At 37.9% G+C, this 23,331-nt stretch overlaps 1 protein-coding gene across 1 annotated transcript; it reads left to right on the forward strand.

Annotated features, from left to right (window-relative positions):
• Positions 1 to 305: 305 nt before the first annotated feature.
• LOC527125 (hyaluronidase-4) lies at positions 306 to 16,663 on the forward strand. Its single transcript, XM_015470293.3, has 4 exons — positions 306 to 489; positions 1,028 to 1,983; positions 7,829 to 7,918; positions 15,955 to 16,663. Exons 2-4 carry the CDS (start codon positions 1,063 to 1,065, stop codon positions 16,369 to 16,371), a joined length of 1,428 nt encoding a protein of 475 aa, XP_015325779.1. The 5' UTR covers positions 306 to 489; positions 1,028 to 1,062; the 3' UTR covers positions 16,372 to 16,663.
• The last annotated feature ends 6,668 nt before the right edge of the window (positions 16,664 to 23,331 follow it).

Below are 23,331 nucleotides of genomic sequence, written 5' to 3' on the forward strand. Positions count from 1 at the left end.
AAACTTGGGATGCTGTGTTGCAAAAGTTAAAATATGACTTTGGTCAGTACCTCTTCCTGCATTTAATATATTAGGTAATATATTAGATAAACTCAGCAAGAACTAAAAAAAAAAAAAAAAAAGAGAAGATTTGACTCTTAAAAAGACATTGAGTTTAATTACATCATAGACAAGTTTGTGATTCATTTATTAAAAAAAATCTTCATGATAAAATCATTTTGATACATAACTTCAACCACACTGCTTTCATGGTGAAATCTCATTGGCTGGAATGCATAACTATTAAACCATCCTTGTCTGGGAGGATTCTTTGGCAGTTTTTGGCTCAACTGTCTGTTTAGAAGGGATTTAGCCAAGTTTCACTTGGGAATTGATTGGTGAAAATACAGACCAACTTCTTCATGGGAAAACCAGGGAATTAAACAATCTGTTGGTTTCTAAATTTATGTACCAAGAGAAGATAACAACAAAATCCATAATCAACAGCAGGTAAATGCCATTTCTACCTGTTTCTACTTTAGCCTGTATGAATTCCAAATATAACTACCATCTTTTAAAAACAAACAAACCAAGAAATGAAGAAGCCCACTTTTGAGTCCAGTGAATTCGAAATAGCAAGCAAGGTGTTATTTACTGTTTGTACCATTAGCTATTTGTTTTGGTTCCATTTAATTTTTGTTAAAAGTACCAGATGGTTATGTAGTCAGAATTATAGGAAATTAAAGCTAGAACAAGTAGCAGACACAGTTTTCATGACTGAGGAGTTGTGTGAAAATTTTTACTTTGGTTTCTATTCACTGGATTTTTTTTTTTTTTACTTTTCTAGTTTTTTTTTTTTTTTAAAGCACCTCATTTTTCTTCCCTGTTAAAAGTATAAATTATGCCTAGATATCAATAAATCTCATAAATCTTGTAAAAAGTCAGTCTACAACTCAAAGAGTAGCTTAAACACTACCATGAGTTTACTTGATTTAAGGAACATTTGACTCCATCATGTTTAATTTTTCTTCCTCTTCTTATTTTTAAGGAGATTGCCTAACGTGATGGTGAAAACTATGAACCATGTGTAACCCCCGGGTGGCATGGTTAGGAGTGCTGCTGCTCTTGAGGGTGTTCACTCACTCAGCCCTCAAGCCAGCAATGCCTCCAGTGATCACGAAAAGACCTTTCAACATTTTCTGGGCCGCCCCAACAATGCAGTGCCAGCATTTCTTCAATGTGGATCTGAATCTTCAGTTATTTAATATTATATCAAATCCTTTGGAGACTCAGAGTGGATCGACAATTGCCATAATTTATCCAAATGAATTAGGGTGTTATCCTTATTTCTCTCCAGAGGGAAAATCCTTTAATGGAGGGATACCACAGAATATGAGCCTTCCTACACACCTGAGGAAGACCGCTGATGACATTGCAAAAGTTTTTCCTTGGTGGAGATCAGAAGGTCTTGTTATCATTGACTGGGAAAGCTGGAAGCCACAATGGGACAGAAATTGGGGCAATAGAGTAATATATAAAAACCACTCCTTAGACTTTACTAGAAACCACCATCCTGATTGGTCAGAAATGAAAGTGAGAACAGTTGCCCAAAAGGAATTTGAAACTGCTGGAAAGAGTATTATGAATGCTACTCTCACACTGGCTTTAGAAATGAGACCAAAATGTCTATGGGGCTTTTATCTCTATCCAGACTGCTACAATTATGATTATAGGATAAATCCACAGACCTACACAGGTAAATGCCCAAGTGACGAAATTTTCCGCAATGACCAACTTCAGTGGCTATGGGAAAAAAGCAGAGCACTTTATACTTCAGTATATTTGGATAAAATATTGAAGTCAAGTTTAAATGCTTTGAAATTTGTTCACTATCGAGTTAGAGAAGCTATGAGAATTGCTGAAATGGCTAAAGATGACTATGTTTTACCAGTTTTTATTTTTTCCAGACCATTTTATTTGAATAGTGTTGAAGCTTTGTCACAGGTAAGAAAAAAAAAATACAGTCACACATTAAAAAATGGAAATTTAGTAGAATATGAAATTTAGGGAATAATGTTTTAGGATGCTTATATCCCCTTAATAACAGAATGCTATTCTATTACTAAAACCATGTAGTCCTTCAAATGTCAGGCCAATTCTGAAACAATGTCATTGACAATTAGGTGTTTGCTTAAGTTTGTAAGTGATGATTTTTACCAGCTTAGCATTTACAAGGGTTTCCTGCAGAACTGTAGTTTAAGTTTAATCATGCAACAGATTAAATTTAACTAGGAAGAAAATTCATATTAAAGAAACTCTTAACGTGAAACAGTAGCAGCAATTTTCCAAATCAAAACTGTATAAAGGAGAGCTTGGGTAAATTATTTACCAACTATGTTTTCAATATATTGCATTTTTATGTTTTAATTGATTCTGTTACTTAAAAATAATATAGATTGTTGATTTTATCTTCAAAAATCTAAAATGTAATCTAGTGATGAGTGTCAAGGCAATGAAAGTGGTTTATATAAAAGTATTCTTAGACTTACACAGGGTTCAGTTCAGTTCAGTCACTCAGTCGTGTCCGACTCTTTGCGACTCCCTGAATCACAGCACGCCAGGCCTCCCTGTCCATCACCAACTCCCGGAGCTCACTCAAACTCATGTCCATCGAGTTCGTGATGCCATCCAGCCATCTCATCCTCTGTTGTCCCCTTCTCCTCCTGCCCTCAATCTCTCCCAGCATCAGGGTCTTTTCCAATGAGTCAACTCTTCGCATGAGGTGGCCAAAGTACTGGAGTTTCAGCTTTAGTATCATTCCTTCCAATGAACACCCAGGACTGATCTCCTTTAGAATGGACTGGTTGGATCTCCTTGCAGTCCAAGGGACTCTCAAGAGTCTTCTCCAACACCACAGTTCAAAAGCATCCATTCTTCGGCGCTCAGCTTTCTTCACAGTCCAACTCTCACATCCATACATGACCACTGGAAAAACCATAGCCTTGACTAGATGGACCTTTGTTGGCAAAGTAATGTGTCTGCTTTTGAATATGCTATCTAGGTTGGTCATAACTTTCCTTCCAAGGAGTAAGGATCTTTTAATTTCATGGCTGCAATCACCATCTGCAGTGATTTTGGAGCCCCCCCAAATAAAGTCAGCCACTGTCTCCACTGTTTCCCCATATATTTTCCATGAAGTGATGGGACTGGATGCCATGATCTTAGTTTTCTGAATGTTGAGCTTTAAGCCAACTTTTTCACTCTCCTCTTTCACTTTCAACAAGAGGCTTTTGAGTTCCTCTTCACTTTCTGCCATAAGAGTGGTGTCATCTGCATACACAAGGTAGGAAGCACAAAGATGTAGGAATGAACTGGTTTGGAAGATAATGGGTTTGTAGAGTCTTGGAAGTATTCAAGCTTTATCTAGATGGTCACTTATATAGGATATTCTTGTAGGGATTCAATTATTGGGTGGGTGGTCAGGTGAGAAAACCCTTAAATCTCCATCAATAGCTGTGAGCTCACAATTCAGTTTTTCTAGTACACAACACAGAAGCAGTACTGAAATCACTTACATTTGTGATAAGAACATTTAAATGAAATATCAGTTCTTCCTCAAATATTTCAGAATAAAATATATTGACCCAAATACTGTTTAGTAAGCTTTACATTGCTATTCTTGTAGGATTACTCAGTATTATTCAAAATGGAATATTAATTCAGTGTTTAGGAGGAAAAGAAATACAGCACCATGATAAAAAGTTGGAGGATGTCAGATATGCCTAATCTGCCTCACCCTCAAACACGGATCTTTTGTTACCTGCTTTAGCACTTTCTTTTTCATGGGGTTCTTCCTATTCTAGAAGGAAAACTGCCACTTGGGAACCCAATTAATCCCTGAAAAGTTCTTGACTATGTTAAGTCTACTCTGCCTCTGGATAACTTCATATCACTATTAGTTATAATCTTAACTTCTGGTGCAATACAGAATAAATCAAATCTCTATTTCAAAAGTCAGTTCTCCAAGTATTGGATGATGTCAGTCAGATCTACCAAAATCTTCTCAATAAATTATTCCTCAAGTAACAGATTTCTCAAATCATGTCACTTTCTCAAATCCATTGGGGAATTATATTTATTCCTTCAAAAAATACTTATTGAGTGTCTACAGTATGTCACAATGTATTATGAATAATGAGTAGAAAATAATAAGCCATGCAGTCAGATATTTTGTCTTGATAGAAAAGGATAGAATGAGATAAGCCACATTTTAATGAAATTCTTGTTTGTAAAGTCCCCTTTTTGGGATAATATTTGATTTTCAAAGTCAATTATGGGCTAAGTATCACCTCTGAGCTCTATTTCAGAAAACCAAAATTATAGTGTTATCTGAGTAATAGTATACTGAAGTGTTTTAATACTATGCAATTGCCTTTCCCTTTTCACATGAATCTTTCCCTTTTCACATGAACAAACAGCATGAATCTCATTTATTGTTTAAATAGCATTATTATAACATCTTTTATTCCCTGGAGAAGGAAATGGCAACCCACTCCAGTATTCTTGCCTGAAAAATCCCATGGACAGAGGAGCCTGGTGGCCTACAGTCCAATGGGTCACAAAGAATTGGACATGATTGAGTGACTAAGCACAACATCATTTATTATGTTCTGCATATTGTAATTATGAAATCACTTAAAGCTAACTCTGCTAGATATTTTCTTTCCAGTGTCTCAATTTGAATGAGAGACCTGATTTTCATTTAATGAAGGCAATGCTAGTTAGTATAATGGAAGAATGATTTTTTTTTTTCTTGTTTCATTATGTAGACAAATTGTGAAACAGAGTGCTAGGTTACTGGAGACTTCATATACTGCAGAGGAGCTTTGCTGAAGCATGGCCATTTTCTCATTCTGGCTTTTGAATATTTTACCTTTATACTGGATCTCTGATTCTCCATACCTTGCAGGGAAGGAAAGAATGCAGACTGTCCATCTATCATTCCTTCTCTCTTTCATCTCTTCCTATTTCCTGCTTCTTTGCTCTTGGTCTATAATCATGAACATGATCTCCTCTGTTTCTTATCCTGGTGAATTATAATCTACTTAGTCATCCCACTTGAGAGTCACTTGGATGCCTTCCTTCTCTGTCTATTATCCAGTAGGTAACTAAATCTTATCCATCTTAATTTCCAAAGAACTGTTCAATCTGTCCTCTATGCTTTACAAGGACTGACCTTGCCTTTGTTGACACTCTCATCATTTCTCATTGAACAGTTTTCATCATCTCTAATTGGGGTCCCTGACTGTCATCTTGACTTCCTTCTTCAATATGTTTTTATGACAGCTGAAAATATCTTAGTTGCAAATGTGTGGCCTTCCAATGTCAAAACTTTCTTGTAGCTAAGCCCTAACACTTTAAAATTGTGTAATAAAATATACACAAAAGACACTTGTATTTGGATGTTACTTATCTATTGGGTTGGCCAGAAAGTTCATTTGTGTTTTTCTATACAATACTTCTGGTAGCACTTAGTTGTCTTTACCTTCATTCAAAACAGTTTTTTTTAGATTGTGTTGTGACAGCTGTCATATCAGAGTGTAAACAAACCGAAAACAAAAACAGACTCATAGATACAGATAAGAAACTGATGGTGTCCCATGGAAGGAGGTAGAGGGTTGGAAATTATAAAATAAATAAGACCTAGAGATATAATGTCAGAGAAGGCAATGGCAACCCACTCCAGTACTCTTGCCTGGAAAATCCCATGGACGGAGGAGCCTGGTAGGCTGCTGTCCAGGGGGTTGCGAAGAGTCGGACATGACTGAGCGACTTCACTTTCACTTTTCACTTTCATGCATTGGAGAAGGAAATGGCAACCCACTCCAGTGTTCTTGCTTGGAGAATCTCAGGGACAGTGGAGCCTGGTGGCTGCCATCTATGGGGTCGCACAGAGTCGGACACTACTGAAGCGACTTAGCAGCAGCAGCAGAGATATAACGTACAGCATAGAGAATACAGTCAATAATGCTCTAGTAACTATGATGATGACAGATGGTAACTAAGCTTATGGTGATCATTTTGTAATACATAAAAAAATCAAAGCACTATGCCAAATGCCTGAAACTAGCACAATATTTGTAAATCATTTATACTTCATTAAAAATATAAAAAATTAAAAGTTAAAAATGTCTTATCCAAATGAGTGAATTTTTGTGTAGCCACTTTAATACTGAAGATGGAAGCAAAACATTTTCTGCATATTATGCTTATTATTTCAAGAAAGGTAAAAACAATAGAAATGCATAAAAAGATTTGTGCAGTGTATGGAGAAGGTGCTGTGACTGATCAAACATGTCAAAAGTGGTTTGCAGATTTTCATGCTGGAGATTTCTCACTGGACAATGCTCCAAGGTGAAGTAAACAAGTTGAAATTGATAGTGATCATATCAAACCATTAATTGAGAACAATCAACATTATACCACTTGGGAGATAGCCAACATACTCAAAATATCCAAATCTTGAAAATCATTTGCACTAACTTGGTTATTTTCATTGTTTTGATATATGGGTGCCACGTAAGTTAAGCAGAAAAAAACCCATCTTAACCAAATTTCCACATGTGATTCTGCACTTAAACATAATGAAAATGTTCCGTTTTTACAACAAATTGTGATGGGCAATGAAAAGTGGATATTGTACAATAATGTGGAATGGAAGAGATCATGGGGCAAGTGAAATAAACCACCACCAACCACACCAAAGGCCTATCTTCATCTAAAGATGTTGTTTATATGGTGGGATTAGAAAGAGTGGCTTTTATTATGAGCTCCTTCTGGAAACCAAACAATTCCAACAGCTACTCAAACATAAAATGCATTATCTTCCATTAGGATAGCTTGAGACTGTATCTTTCTTTGATGACCAGGCAAAACTGTTATAGTTTGGCTGGGAAGTTCTGATTCATCTGCCATATTCATCAGACACTACACATTTGGATGTCCATTTATTTCAGTCTTTACAAAATTCTATTAATGGAAAAAAATTCAACTCCCTGGAAAGGAGTTGTTTGCTCAAAAAGATAAAAAGTTTTGGGAAAATGAAATTGCCTAAAAAATAGCAGAAGGCAGTGGAGCAAAACAGTGAATATTTTGTTCAGTAAAATTCTTCATGAAAATGAAAAATGTGTCTTTTATTTTTATTTGAACTCCAAAGAACTTTTTGGCTAACCTAATACAAGGATTCAGATACATTTACTTCTCCCCACATCCCCAGTGCTTTTTACCTACCATAAGAGTTACTGACACTTCTCAAGGAATCGCACTTTTTCCTACATATGACTCTGCCTTTTCTTTTTTTCCTACTGGATAAAAAAAACTCTGCTCTCTTAAGTCTATTTTATCAATTTATACTCCTTTCCAAAGACCACTCTGAAATTTCACCTCTTGAAGGAAATCTTCCAATACACTTCCATGCAACATTAACCACTTTCTCTAATCTATGTATGTCTTGTGGGTGCTAATATATAATTTAATTTGTTACCCTGAAATTATATATGTCTGTCATAATCATCACACTAAAACACACTCTCAAGAACAAGAAATGGAATCTATTTCATTTTTATATTCTTAGTGTCTAGAATACTGCTTGGAACATCATACATATTTATCAGGTAAGTATCCCAGGCAGAATTACCTTTTCCTATTCTGCTCTATAGTCCTTTGTTTGAGAAACAAAGATAATGTTATCAGTATGTTCTTTACCACAGTTGATAGACTGAAACATTTTTGAATTGTCAGTGATTAAATATGATTGGCAGAATCTACTTGCGACCCTTCTCTTTTTTAGGAGGACTTAGTGCATACAATTGGTGAGAGTGCAGCATTGGGGGCATCAGGAGTAATATTGTGGGGAGGATATGACTATTCTGATTCAAAGGTAAGCAGTGGTTTCCCTACCAGCATCTTGGAGATATTACAGATATTGGTTTTTTTTTTAATTTTTATTTTTTTAATATAAATTTATTTATTTTAAATGAGGCTAATTACTTTACAATATTGTATTGGTTTTGCCATACATTGACATGAATCCACCACAGACGTACATGTGTTCCCCATCTTGATCCCCCCCTTCCCTCTCCCTCTCCATACCATCCCTCTGGGTCATCCCAGTGCACCAGCCCTGAGCATCCTGTATCATGCATCGAACCTGGACTGGCGATTCATTTCACATATGATAATATACATGTTTCAAAGCCATTCTCCCAAATCATCCCACCCTCGCCCTCTCCCACAGAGTCCAAAAGACTGTTCTATACATCTGTGTCTCTTTTGCTGTCTCACATACAGGGTTATAGTTACCGTCTTTCTAAATTCCATATATATGCTTTAATATACTGTATGGTGTTTTTCTTTCTGGCTTACTTCACTCTGTATAATAGGCTCCAGTTTCATCCACCTCATTAGAACTGATTCAAATGTATTCTTTTTAATGGCTGAGTAATACTCCATTGTGTATATGTATCACAGCCTTCTTATCCATTCGTCTGCTGATGGACATCTAGGTTGCTTCCATGTCCTGGCTATTCCAAACAGTGCTGCGATGAACACTGGGGTACATGTGTCTCTTTCGATTCTGGTTTCCTCAGTACGTATGCCCAGAAGTGGGATTGCTGGGTCATATGGCAGTTCTATTTCCAGTTTTTTAAGGAATCTCCACACTGTTCTCCATAGTGGCTGTACTAGTTTGCATTCTCACCAACAGTGTAAGAGGGTTCCCTTTTCTCCACACCCTCTCCAGCATTTATTGCTTGTAGACTTTTGGATAGCAGCCATTCTGACCGGCGTGAAATGGTACCTCATTGTGGTTTTGATTTGCATTTCTCTGATACTGAGTGATGTTGAGCATCTTTTCATGTGTTTGTTAGCCATCTGTATGTCTTCTTTGGAGAAATGTCTGTTTAGGTCCTTGGCCCATTTTTTGATTGGGTCATTTATTTTTCTGGAATTGAGCTGTAGGAGTTGCTTGTATATTTTTGAGACTCTTTGTCAGTTGTTTCATTAGCTATTATTTTCTCCCATTCTAAAGGCTGTCTTTTCACCTTGCTTATAGTTTCCTTTGTTGTGCAGAAGCTTTTAATTTTAATTAGGTCCCATTTGTTTAGTTTTGCTCTTATTTCCAATATTCTGGGAGATGGGTCATAGAGGATCCTGCTGTGATTTATGTCAGAGAGTGTTTTGCTTATGTTCTCCTCTAGGAGTTTTATAGTTTTTGGTCTTAAATTTAGATTTTTAATCCATTTTGAGTTTATTTTTGTGTATGGTGTTAGAAAGTGTTCTAGTTTCATTCTTTTACAAGTGGTTGACCAGTTTTCCCAGCATCACTTGGTAAAGAGTTTGTCTTTTCTCCATTGTATATTCTTGCCTGCTTTGTCAAAGATAAGGTGTCCATAGGTGCGTGGATTTATCTCTGGGCTTTCTATTTTGTTCCATGGATCTATATTTCTGTCTTTGTGCCAGTACCATACTGTCTTGACAACTGTGGCTTTGTAGTAGAGCCTGAAGTCAGGCAGGTTGATTTCTTCTCCCTGGAGTGCAATGAAGTGTCCAGTAATGCGTTGTGAGATGTCAGTGTGTTTGGAGTGACTTTGGGCAGCTGTATATTGAAGCTCAGGGCTATGTTTCTGTGTTGCTGGAGAATTTGCATGGTATGTCTTGCTCTGGAACTTGTTGGCCCTTGGGTGGTGCTTGGTTTCAGTGTATGTATGGAGGCATTGGATGAGCTCCTATCGATTAGTGTTCCCTGGAGTCAGGAGTTCTCTGGTGTCCTCAGAATTTGGACTTAAGCCTCCTGCCTCTGGTTTTCAGTCTTATTCTTACAGTAGCCTCAAGACTTCTCCATCTACAGAGCACCAATGATAAAACATCTAGGTTAAAGATGAAAAGTCTGTCCACAGTGAGGGACACCCAGAGAGGTTCACAGAGTTACATGGAAAAGAAAAGAGGCGGGAGGGAGATAGAAGTGACCAGGAGAAGAAGAGGGGGAATCAAAAGAGGAGAGAGCAAGCTAGCCAGTAATCACTTCCTTATGTGCTCTCCACAGTCTGGACCGCTCAGAGAAGTTCACATAGTTATACAGAGAAGAGAAGAGGGAGGAAGGAGACAGAGGTGGCCAGGAGGATAAAGGGGGGAATCAAAAGGAGAGAGACAGATCCAGCCAGTAATCAGTTCCCTAAGTGTTCTCCACAGTCCGGAACACACAAAGAGATTCACAGAGTTGGATAAAGAACAGAAGGGGAAGGGAGGAGATAGAGCTAACCTGGTGGAGAAAAAGGAGAGTCCATAGGGGGAGAGAGCAGTCAAGCCAGTAATCTCACTCCCAAGTAAATATGGGTACTGAAGATTGGGTTCCTTTTTATTTTTTTTATTTTTGAAGATTGGGTTCTTAAAGGTACAAAATTGATAACAAATGCCAAAAATCAAAGATTAAAAATCTAGTATAGAGGTTGGATTCTCAAAAATACAATATTAAAGAAAAAAAAACAACGTCACAAAAATTATTATATATATATATATATGAAGTTTGCTTTAAAAATAGGTTCTTTTTTTTGCAAAGTAATAGGTTATAAAAATGAAAATTAAAGGAGTAATAGATGACTTAAAAATAAAAAAAAATTAAAGAATGAAAATAGCAAAAATATATCTAGGACTTTCTCTGGTGTTGTGGACTGTGTGGGGTCAGTTCATTTTCAGATAGTTCCTTGATCCAGCTTATACTTCTCAAGATCTATAGGCCCCTTCCTATGTAGTCGGTGTTTAACTACAGGGTTTTAATCTATTGCACCTGTCACTTCAAGGCGGTTCCCTCTGTTTTAGCTTCTGTTTGCTGGTCTCTTCAGTGTCTTATTTCTGCCCTGACACAAGGGGGCGGTGGTGGACACTTTTTTAGGCTCACTTGTTCAGTCGTGCTGTAGGGAGGGAGGGACGCTGCAAACAAATAACACTGGCATGTGTTCGCAGTGTCTCGGCCACACTGGGTTTGTCCCTGCTCACAGCGTGTGTGCTTTCCCTGTCTAAACTTCTTAGGCTCTAGGCTGCTCTGCTGGGAATTGTCTGAGGCCAGCCCTGGGTTGTATGCACTTCCCAGGTCTAAGCCGCTCAAGTTTAGGTACTCGGGTACTTCTCAAAGGCGCAGACGTGGTTGGGCCTGCGTTTTGTGCCCTTCCCAGGTCCGAGCAGCTCAGGTGACCAGGTGTTTGGCGAGTGTGGTCGCTGCAACTTATTGCCTCTCCTGTCCCTGCCGCTCGGTTTTCTGGGTGTACAACTGGTGCACCTTCTCAGGTGGATGTCAACCATCCAGAATCCCAAGAAGTCTTGGTTAGCAATGAAGCCTGCTTGCAGTTTGGTAAATGATGCTTCTCTGGGGCCATGATTGCCCCCTTTCAGCTCTGGCAGCCCTTGCCTGCCTGTCTCCAGCAGGGGGATGGGCAAGTCCACAGCCGGAGAGCTCTAGTCAGTCCTTTGTTCTGTGAGCGGGCCTGGCGGTGTCTTAGGTTAGGGCTTTTTGCAGGGTAGCTATCCCACAGTCTGGTTTGCTATCTCAAGTTAGTTCCCTCAGATTGCCCTCGGGGCATTCAGGCCCAGTCCTTATTCTAAGCAATGCAGCCCGTGCCTCCCTGCCCAGCCCCCGTTTGCTAGTGGTGGATACGGGCATCTGCGCTGCTTTTCCGCTGGGGGAGTTACCGTTGGGCACGTTAATCTGTGGGTTTTAATTATTTATTTATTTTTCCTCCCAGTTATGTTGCCCTCTGAGGTTCCAAGGCTCACCACAGACTTGCCAGTGAGTATTTCCTGGTGTTTGGAAACTTCTCTCTTTTTTAAGACTCCTTTCCTGTGACGGATCTCCTTCCCTACCTGTTTTGTCTCTCTTTTTATCTTTTATATTTTTTCCTACCTCCTTTCAAAGACAATGGCCTGCTTTTCTGGCTGTCTGATGTCCTCTGCCGGCATTCAGAAGTTGTTTTGTGGAATTTACTCAGCGTTCAAATGTTCTTTTGATGAATTTATGGGGGAGAAAGAGGTCTCCCTGTCTTATTCCTCCACCATCTTCTGGTTTTTGTTTTAATTTTTCACGTCAGAGACAAATGGTTGCTAATTATCTGCTCAGTTGACTTTAACAAAACTCAGAGAGCACAGGGACTCACATTGAGCAATTTGTCTGTACCAGCCACAGTGTTGTAAAAAGAGCATAAATTTTCCAATCAGACAATCCTAAATAAGAATACAAATTTTACATTCTAGGGGTGTAATCTTGAGCAAATTAATTAACCTCTCTGAGTATCCATGTCTTCATCTAAAAAAAAAGTATTGAAAGAAAACCTACTTTGTAAGAATTTTGGTAGATGGTGGCTCAGCGGCAAAGAATCCACCTGCCAATATAGGAGATGTGGATTCGATCCCTGGGTTGGGAAGACCTCCTGAAGAAGGAAATGGCAACCCATTCCACCATTCTTGCCTGGAAAAATCCCATGGACAGAGGAGCCTGGTGGGGCTACATCCATGGGAGTTGCAAAAGAGTCCAACACAACTTAACAATCAAACAACAGCAAGAATGATATAATACGTATGCAAAAAAAAAAGAGAGAGAGAGAGAGAGAATACCAAATTTTAAAAACAAATATTTTTCAACCACACAAAGGATGAATTCTCCAAAATTGATTCTTTATTTTCTGATTATCTATCATAGAAATGCTCATGGGAGGAAAAAAAAAAAAATATATATATATATATACACATATATAATATAAACGTTTATTATAAACATTCTACTCTTGATAGCAATTCTCACGTGAAGTAACTCTATTATTTTCCACAACTGACTTTGAACATGTTCAGTTGGTGGCCTGTTGTACTACCTAAGTGAAAATTCAGAAACCACAGTTTTCCTCATTTTTAGGTATTAATGAATTGGCTTCCCAGGTGGCTCAGTGGGTAAAGAATCTGCCTGCAATGCAGGAGATGCAGGAGATATGGGTTTGATACCTGAGTGGGGAAAATCCCACTCCAGTATTCTTGCCTGCAGAATCCCATAGACAGAGGAGCCTGGTGGGCTACAGTCCATGGGGTCGTAAAAAGTTAGAACACGACTGAAGTGACTGAGCACACACTTATGCACAGGTATTAACAAATAGTTCACTTTTCAAGTATTAAAACATTCTGTCTCAAAAAATGTAAAAACAGCTCTTTCTCATTTTGCATTCTACAAATCAGCATGCTGGTATTGGTAAGAGGAGGAGGCCTAAGACTGAACGACTTGGATTCCAATGTTCACTTTTTGTATCCTACTAGCCAATGGCCTTGAACAAATCTCTACAATTTCTCTATCTGTTAAATGGTGAGAATAATAGTATCTATCTCATAGGGCTGTTATAAGAATTACATGATTAATACATGTAAAGCACTTAAACAGTACCTGGCACATGCCAAGTGCCATGTAAATGGTGGTTGTTATTATCCAGGTTAAAACTTCTTGCTTCTCCTCCCCACACCCCAAGCTTGGGTCTCAGTTATGGGGAAGAGGAGTACCATTCATTTCTTTGCTCATTTGCTTCAAGGATGAGTGCAGGAGACTGGGATAGAGAGGAGGCAAAGCAGGCAAAGTAATTTTTATTTATATGCTGGCTTTTAAAATTACTGTGGTCTCTTGAAGACCATCCCACATGGCTGCCATGTAGGGTCTGGCTCTTTCTTGCATGAGGTTAGAGATGCTTCCAACCCCCACACAACTTGCATCTTCCAGGTTTTGCTCCTGAGGCATTGGAGAGAGGGAGCTTACATATGTTGAGATATGCTGGGAAGAGGATCAGGGGATCACATTGGAATGGGTTAAGGTTGTTGAAATGTTCATGAGACATCCAGGTAGAGATGTGTAATAGGTAGGTGGGTGTACAGTTGATCAGAGATAAATTCTGGGAAATACACATCTGGGAGTTCTATTTAAGGCAATGAGAAGGGGTAAGTTTAACCAGAGAGAGTATAGCTGGAAAAGAGAAAAATTAAGCCTAGGGCACTCCAGGGTTAAGAGGTAGGGAAGATGAGCTAGTAAATGAGATTAAGAAGGAGCATTCAGTGAGAAAGGAAAAATCCAGAAGAGTGTGATATACCAGAAGATAAGTGAAGAAGGAATTTCGAGGAAGAGGGCAGGGACAGAACAGGGAAACCCAAGTTGAACCTGATTGGGTTTACCTGTACCCTGTGCTCTCTTTCATTCATCTCTCCCCCAGGTCTTCTTTCTTCCTCTTCCACCCCTCTTTCTTACTTCTCCTTTTCTTGTTTTGTTCAGTGGTTTCACTGTTCTATCTTTCCCATCTGTCCTACAAACTTCCTCTGATGCCCCAGATAAGGAGCCATGCCTTGACTAAAAACAGCATTTACTCCTAAACATAATGTGAGGCTGACCTAGACTGAATGTGCCTGGAACAAAAATATTATACACGATTTTCAGAACTTGTTATTGCCCAAAGTGACACCTTGTTCAACTGCCTGCCATTAGTAGTTTATTCTGCCTTATGACTTTCCATCTGAACCCCTGAATCCTTTCCACATGGATTCACAGTTTTGGGGCCTCTTCTCAAAGAGAAACTGTCCTACTGTTTTAAATTAATTGGAATTTAATTATGCATTCATGTTATGTGTGCATGCATGCTCAGTCATGTCCGACCCTTTGGACTATAGCCTGCCAGACTCCTCTGTCCGTAGAATTTTCCAGGCAAAAATATTGGAGTGGGTTGCCATTTCCTCCTTCAAGGATATTCCCAACCCAGGGATCAAATCTGAGTTTCCTGCATCTCCTGCATTGCAGGCAGATTCTTTACAGCTGAGCCATCAGGGAAGCCCTTCCATTAGAGTTAGTATTGGTCAAAATAATTGAAGTGCTGATAGAAAACACACTTTTGTTAATGAATCTACTAGGATTTTCCCATGGTACTTCCTTTATGGATTAAGGCAACTGTTGATGAAGATTCTAGCCAGATTCTTCTGGGCTAGCTGATGGTGTCATTTCAATTTGGCCAGCACATCCTAGCTGCACAGTGTGATCATCAGTAGGTAGAACTGTGTACTAGCCTTAAAACTCAAGGTTGTGGACAATCAATGGTGCCTAGTGGCAGATTTATAGGAAGACAATCTAATTTTCCATATGCTATACAAATGACTCAGGAATTTGGTAATAAATAATAATCTTTTATAGAATCCTTCCTACAACCCAGCCAATGGATACATAAAGTACAATGTATTTTTACTATGAGACTGAACCACAGCTACATTTTTTTTTTTAAAGAGCTACATATATGAATATGGGGAAAGGATCTTGAAAATGTTTGCAAAGGAAGTTGTAGAAAATAAAATATTCCAAATGATATAAATTTGTATAAGAATTTAAAAACACAAAATAATATTATACACATTGTTCATAATTACATTTACATGCAATAAAGTTATAAAAACATGGATGTAAGTAGTACCCCTCCCCACTTCAGGAGAACTGTTACCTCTGAAGAAATAAGGAGAAGAATGGGATAACTTGGTAGTCTGAGAAAAATCTCACCTGATGTTAACATATATGAAGTATCAGCACCAAAACTGTTTCACAAATTCAAAAAAATCACCCTACATTAAAGATTTTCTTTTTAAAGTGTCAGTACAAATATCTCTTAAAGGATGCTCTTGTGGAAAAATGTGGAATCCTCCTCCCCAGAAAATGGTATGAAATTGGTTCATTAGAGTATTCCTAACCAAAGGCATGGATCATCACTTAAGGAATTTTATAAGGGCTTAGTCTTTCATTTAAATGCTAAATCCACTGAAACTCTTTCTCCTCAGGCTTATCAAATACAAAAGTCAATATTAATAAATACTCCCTGGACCATTGAATCATGTTTTGAAAGTGATCTAAATAGATCTCTGTTTTTCCCACAGGAGACCTGCTTGTCTGTGCAAAAATTTATTCAAGGGCCATTGGGCCATTATGCTGTTAATGTGACAACTGCAGCCAAACTCTGCAGTCAAAGTCTATGTAACAATAATGGAAGATGTATTCGAAAAACATCTGAATCCTCCTCCTATCTGCATATGCCGGGAAGTAGCAGTAAGAAATATGGCCTACGCAAGAGCTTGAGAGTCATCATTTCCCCAGCCAATAAACAGAAGACAATAAAGGACATGAAGGATGGGTTTGTGTGTCATTGCTATCATGGCTGGCATGGAGAGTCTTGCCAGCAACTTTCTTCAGATGTCCTGAGAGGGAAGAATAAGGCCTGTATTGCTAACTTTAAAGTATCAGTTTTTCTCAGCATGACCTTATCTGTAATTCTCTTCATTTTTCTACCCTCATGACAATGTCATTTTTTCCTTGAAATTCTGGAAAGCAGAAGATGCTGTTTTTTTTCTTTAACTTCAATATACTTCTAAAATATTTGTTCTCTTAAAAGTGGAAAAAAAAAAAAGGAGGGGTGGGTTGGTGGGTATCTTTGGCTCTATAGGGCCATTAGATAGAGCAATTCTTGCTTGGATGCTTACCTCATGCGAGGCTCTAAGGATAAGGATGTGAATGTACCAAAGTCTCTGTCCTTGGGGAACTTAAATTCTTGTGAGATGAACGATAATAAACAAATTCACTTGTATCAAATGGTGCTAAGTGCTGTGGAGAATAACAAAGCTTGGTAAAGGGATAAGAGAGAGCAGTGGAGATTGTTTACAGGGTGGTCAGGTATGGCTCCCTAATGAGAGGACCTGAAGGTAGGAGGACCAGATCACAAGATGTCTGAGAAGAGCATCCTCAGATGAAGGAAGAGCAAATGCAAGAGTTGTTATGTGAGAGCAGGTTTAGGCCAGTGTGGCTGATGCAGGAGGAAGAGTGAGTCAGGTCATTAACTATTTGAACTAAGAGGTTAAATGAAGGTAATTAAAAAAAAATAATAATTTAAGAGAAATTTCTGAAGGAAAGTGATCAAGAAAGATGTCCCTTCATTTTTATTTTTTAAAAAATAAATATACACTTAAATTGGATAGCAACAAGAACATCTATTATGATTAGATGGTGCTACAATGTTTCTGAGACTCCGATTGTTAATAGCAGATAAATTTGTAATAAGGTCATAAGAGATATGGAATGCACATGGGAGCTAAGGAAGGCAACCATTGGGTTATGGCTGTTTCTGCTCCAGAGACTGGGAATTCCTATACAATACAAATGACCCCAGGATACCGAGTCGTGGGACCAGAGGAAATCTATACTGAATACTCTAGGATTCATTTCTAGCCAAAGTATCACTAGGGCTGTTGAAAATTCATTTGGTAGTCATCAATATCAGAAAGTAAGCCCTATTATACTCCCATAAGATGGAATTTATATAGGAGATTCTTTGCTGTAATGCTTGTTCTTCATTGAAGTATAGTGTATCCAAGCAATTAATTTCCTTTTAGTTCTTAATGAATGGCAAGTCTTTTGTAAAATTCATTTGGGCACTTGATCTGACCTAGTTACAATCCAGATAATTTTATTTTATAAAGACTCAAAAGACATTCAGTTCAGTTCAGTTGCTCATTCGTGTCTGACCCTTTTCGACCCTGTGAACTGCAGCACGCCAGGCCTCCCTGTCCATCACCAATTCCTGGAGTCCACCCAAACCCATCAAATACTATTTCCCTTCATAGTTTAGGGAAGGTATTTTCCTGCCTGATATCTTCCAATTATTACACTTTTATATGTACTTTATCCAGATGTATAGAATGCTGATGGGCTTCCCCAGTGGCTCAGAGTAAAGAATTTGCCTGCAGTGCAGGAGCCGTAGGAGACACAGGTTTGATTCCTGGGTCAGGAAGATCCCCTGGAGGAGAAAATGGCAACGCTCTTCAGTATTCTTGCTTGGAGAATCCCCATGGACAGAGGAGCCTGGTGGGCTATAGTCCATGGGATCACAAAGAGTTGTATGATTGAAGTGACTGAGCCCACGTAGAATGTTGATAGTAGACCACAGTCAGATTCAGACTCCCATTTCATTTGTTTGTCTATTTATTTATGCATTTTCAGGAAAAGTAAAAAGTTAAAGAGGCAGTGAAATAGAGTAAGCTAAATTGAGGGCTATTTGTAAGTTTCTCAATTTTGTTGGTATCCTGCTATACCAAGGGTACAATTACAGTAATTAGATTCTCCTGCTCAAGTTAGAAATGATTTTACCACTGTTAAAGTTAGTACTAGACCATGATAAGTGAAAAAGAATAGCTCCTTCTATCATTACAGTGATGATAGGATTTTAACAATTATTTTTTTGAGTTTTGATATTCAGTGAATTACAGTAAGGCAGACAAGGGCAAATATTATCATCATTTTGAAGATAAGGAGAGAATGAGAGGTATAGCCAGTTTTACTCACTAATTAGTGAATACATAAAGGATGGTATACACATCACTGTTCTCCACTGTTTTGTTTTCTTTCTTTCTTTTTTTTTTGAAAGAAACACAAACAGGATAATTTAATTATGCAGGTTTTTCTAAGTTGTTTTTCTGAACTGGGATATTGGGTCTGTTTGTTGCTCAGTCATATCTGACTCTTTGTGACCATATGGATGGACTTTAGCCCACCAGGCTCCTCTGTCCTTGGGATTCTCCAGGCAAGAATATGGAGTGGGTTGCCATTTCCTCTTCCAGGGGATCATCTCGACCCTGGGATCAAACTCATGTCTCTTGCATTGGCAGGCAGATTCTTTACCACTAAACAGCCATGGAAGCCCCTACCCTGAAACTCCTATGACTGTCTATTTGATGTGGCAATTATATTTTTAAGTACATTTTCACTAGCTTCAACTGTTGTGGGATTCATATCATAAATCAGAGGAAAAAAGGATTAGGGTCAGGGTTAAGGTTAGCCTCTTCATATCTTGGTTAAGAGAATGTGAAGCTTAAGAGATACATAATTTTTTATTGATGTTTACATATAATGAGATAGGTAGTATTTTCTAAATTTATTCTTTTAGGCAGCATAGTATTTGTCTGGAAGAAATACTTTGAGGAGCTACCTAAGGTAGAGGGCAAGATTGCAAAGGCATAAACTCCTATGTGTAAGATTAGAATCATTTATATTCTTTCTGAAATCTAAAATGACTGCTTTCCACGATTTAATAGTCAATGTGTAAGAAGAATTAAGGCAGACAAGAAAAAAGAGCTGACATATGGAAAATACATAGAAATAAAAAGGAAATTCCAAATCCTATGACCCACAAATAATCATTTAACTTTTTCTAAATAAAAAATATTAAATTTGGGGAATTCCTTGGCAACCCAATGGTAAGGACTCAGTGCTCTCACTGTCAAGGGCTAGGTTTAATCCTTAGTTGGGGAACTAAGGTCCTGTAAGCAGCACAGCCCAGCCAAAAAATTTTTTCAAAGTTACAATTTTATTTTACTTAAATTTAATAGGAAGCAGAAGAAACTAAAACCAAAGGATGCCACATTTCTAACAACAGGTTCTTCCAAATTTTTGGTTTGTTTAAAAATCTGCAAGTTAAAAACAAATCATGGAAGACATTGAATTTTTGTTACTTATTTAGACTTGCATAACTTTGAGTTTCCAGACAACCATCTCATAAAAAGTCATCAATTATATCTACTCCAAAGACAAACATAAACACCTCCATTTTTCTTAAGTAAAAGACCAGAATTTAAACACCATCCCTATGGTTATAATTCTCCAAGAGACATTAATAAAGGGTACAACTGTAAGCAAAATAGTTATAAATACTGCAAACCACTTTAGTAAATGAAATATACCTTCTAAGATGATGGTAATACCTGTTAGGAGCCCTAAGGGTGCCCATCTCATTTCAAAATTACCTGAACAAAGATACTTTGATGTCTAAGGCAGTGTTGTTTCTTACCTCCAATTAATTGTTTAAAAAGCTTGGTTGGAAACAGACTTTTTGATGAGATACTTGGTTCCACACCACTCATTTTTAAATCAGAAAGAATGTATATCTTTATTTTAGAAGTAGTATGTCATAATCATACTTTTTGTTCCTTAGTAAATTCATATCATTGTGTTTATTTGTATATAGGAGATATTCTTTACAAGGCCTTCTAGCTTTCTTTTCTGATTTAGACACTTCAGCTCAAGATAATTTTCTTTCATTATTTTTCAAACGGCTCATTTTCATTCTCTTTGTTCATTTAGGAAATTACTATCAGATGGATCTTAGCTCTTCTTGAGCTATACTCAGTGTTGTTTTTCTTTCAAGTATTCTAAGCTTTTGTCTTTTTTGTTTTGTATCATGGATTTGCCCACTTTTTCTTTTAGAATGCTAGCTTTATCATATTCTGACACTCATATTTTTAATTTCAAAGATTCCTTTCTTGTATGTGTATGTAATCCTTGGCTATCCATTTATATTTATGAAGGAACAGAGTGATTGCAAACTGTCACAAGGATTCCCCTAACCCCTGCCAACCTCCTGCACTTGTGTGGGTATATATTTACTCAACAGGACTCTTACAGTGAGAGAATGGGCTGTAGACTGTGAAAGGGGTTGAGGTGTGTTGACAAGCAAGAGTCCATCTGGAGTATATGAGCAGAAAACAGGCAGGTTGCTAGGAACCTTCACAATTATCAAAGTAAGGAGAAAATTATCTTGGAAGAGGAGTATAATTCCCTCGAGGACTGAGCAGCCTTCCCTTTTTTCTCCCCTCCATGCCTGCTGGGAAGATCCAGCTATATTCAGTTTAGCACTGCTGTTGTATTTGGTGGGCTTCTCCTGTGGCTCAGCTGGTAAAGAATCTGCCTACCATGCGGGAGACCTGGGTTAGATCCCTGGGTTGGGAAGATCCCCTGGAGAAAGGAAGGACTACCCACTCCAGTATTATGGCCTGGAGAATTCCATAGGGTTGCAAAGAGTCCGAGATGACTGAGCAACTTTCACTTTCACTTGTATTTGGTTCCACAGCCCCTCTGAACCCTCCCTGGGAAGGTCTTTCTCTATATTTAAGTGTCCTGGGGTCACATGTCTCTCTTACTTGTCCTTCTACATACTCTGGGAAACTGAATGGTCTGACTGACTCTGCTCTACTGGAAGCAATGTTTTAGTTGGTTGCTCAGACAATTGGTCCTCCATGCACTTGTGTTTTGTGGATCTGTTATCTCTGCACCTAAGGTTTTTTTGTCCAATGGAAGTGACATTCACACCTCTAAAGTAAATTTCTACTGTTATAAATCTCTGATTCAGTTTTGTTTTTGATCTTTGAGACATGACACCCCTTCTCGTTTCCAGCTTTATATTTTTTTAAAGGAGAAATACTGCAGATGACACAGTAAATACATATTCCCAGTTTATCATCTTGAGCCACTGATTCTAGCATATTAATGGATTTACTCTGAATAAGAGCTAAAACCCCACGAAGAGTTGATAATTCCAATAACATCAAGGATAGCACATCCTAGGAAATCTTTTCAATGTACAGTTATTTTTACCTCTCTATTTTCCAACTGATGTCTCAAAGTTTTCTTCTTAAGTCAGTGAATTTCAACCGCGTACTTTCAGAAAGCAGTGGTCACTTATACCTATGTGCTTTTAAGAGAGTCTGATTTTGGTTATAAAGGGATGTAATGCCAGCCTCCAGTTTAACTTGGAGGACTGAGTCACCTCTGTAAAAAACATTACTCTGAATAGCCACAGGGTATCGTTTTGCCACTGAATCTCTGCTCTGCATCAGGTGACTAAAGGACTGGCAGCAAACAAAAGCAAAGGTAAAATACACATTTTTTTGTTTCGAAAAAAATTTAAGGGCTGTTTTTAGAAACATGCTTTCTCAGAGGAGTTAGAAGAAAACTTCCTTTGTTTCATTTCTTGGAATACCCCAGTTTCTTTTTTGGCCAACTTATCTTCTTTTCAAATTCAATACCTTTCAAAATGTGAGTTTGCTTTTATAAACCTAACATCGTAAAATAAAATAAAAAAAATTTGTTGGTGATACATAGAACTTAAACTCAAGTTCATGTCATGTTTTACTTAACCTAAATTTATATTTGAGGATGAAATAATTATTCAAGCCTTGTTTCATTTCTCTTCCACATGCATGATTTCTGGTTGTAATATGTTGGGTTATCATAATCTAATATTTAACTTACAATAGCATCAGAATGTATTCTCTGAAGCAGGTTAGTAAACTCACTTACTACTACTACTACTAAGTCGCTTCAGTAGTGTCTGACTCTCTGCGACCCCACAGACAGCAGCCCACCAGGCTCCGCCATCCCTGGGATTCTCCAGGCAAGAATACTGGAGTGGGTTGCCATTTCCTTCTCCAGTGCATGAAAGTGAAAAGTTAAAGTGAAGTCACTCAGTCGTGTCCGACTCTTCGAGACCCCATGGACTGCAGCCTACCAGGCTCCTCTGTCCATGGGATTTTCCAGGCAAGAGTACTGGAGTAGGTTGCCATTGCCTTCTCCAAAACTCACTTAGATAAACCATAGAACATATGGATTTATGTCAGAGCCCAAATTTTAATATCTGTTATAATTGATAACTGTGAAGAATCCCTCAAGCTAACTTTATGTACCCAAACAGTTTTATTTATAGTATAAATGCATTTATTTATTTCAGAAGATTTTATTTTTGCACAATCATTAATTAAGTATGTTTTAAAAGATATGTCACAGAGTTATATATCTACTCTACTGGATAATATTAGAGGATTTATTTGTAACAAGTATTGCAGTTGGCAACCTACTCCAGTACTCTTGCCTGGAAAAACCCATGGACCGAGAAGCCTGGTAGACTACAGTCCACGGGGTCGCAAAGAGTCGGACACGACTGAGCGACTTCACTAGCATTGCAGTTTTCAGGAAACATGACATTTAAATTGGTTCAGAAATTGTTTTTTTTTGTTGTTATAAAAGTAGTTTTTAAATTTTATTTCCAAGTACTAATAAAGGGACTGAAAATTTAGGATGAAAATTAACAGGCACTTCAAACAAGAAAATCAGTAGTTGGGAAGAGACTATAGACATATACATAAAGGTTGTGATTTTCAAAAACAAGTATGAAAACAATATGAGAAAGACAAATCTTGAATCATTTACTCTATTGGAGAGAGTAAATCTGAAAGTCAAGAAATTTCCTAATGATGGAGAAAAAAAGCTGTTTACTTCATTGGCTACATACATCAAAATTAAAGTGAAAATTTTGAAAAATTATGAGTTGAATAAGATAGCTTAAGCAATGAAACTTGGTATGTTTAACTGCTTCATTGCCAGTCCCCAAGCGACTAACTGTAATCTAGAACCATTATTAATTGAGATATTGTATT

Source organism: Bos taurus, chromosome 4 (assembly GCF_002263795.3).
Source record: "Bos taurus isolate L1 Dominette 01449 registration number 42190680 breed Hereford chromosome 4, ARS-UCD2.0, whole genome shotgun sequence".
Classification (NCBI taxonomy): domain Eukaryota; kingdom Metazoa; phylum Chordata; class Mammalia; order Artiodactyla; family Bovidae; genus Bos; species Bos taurus.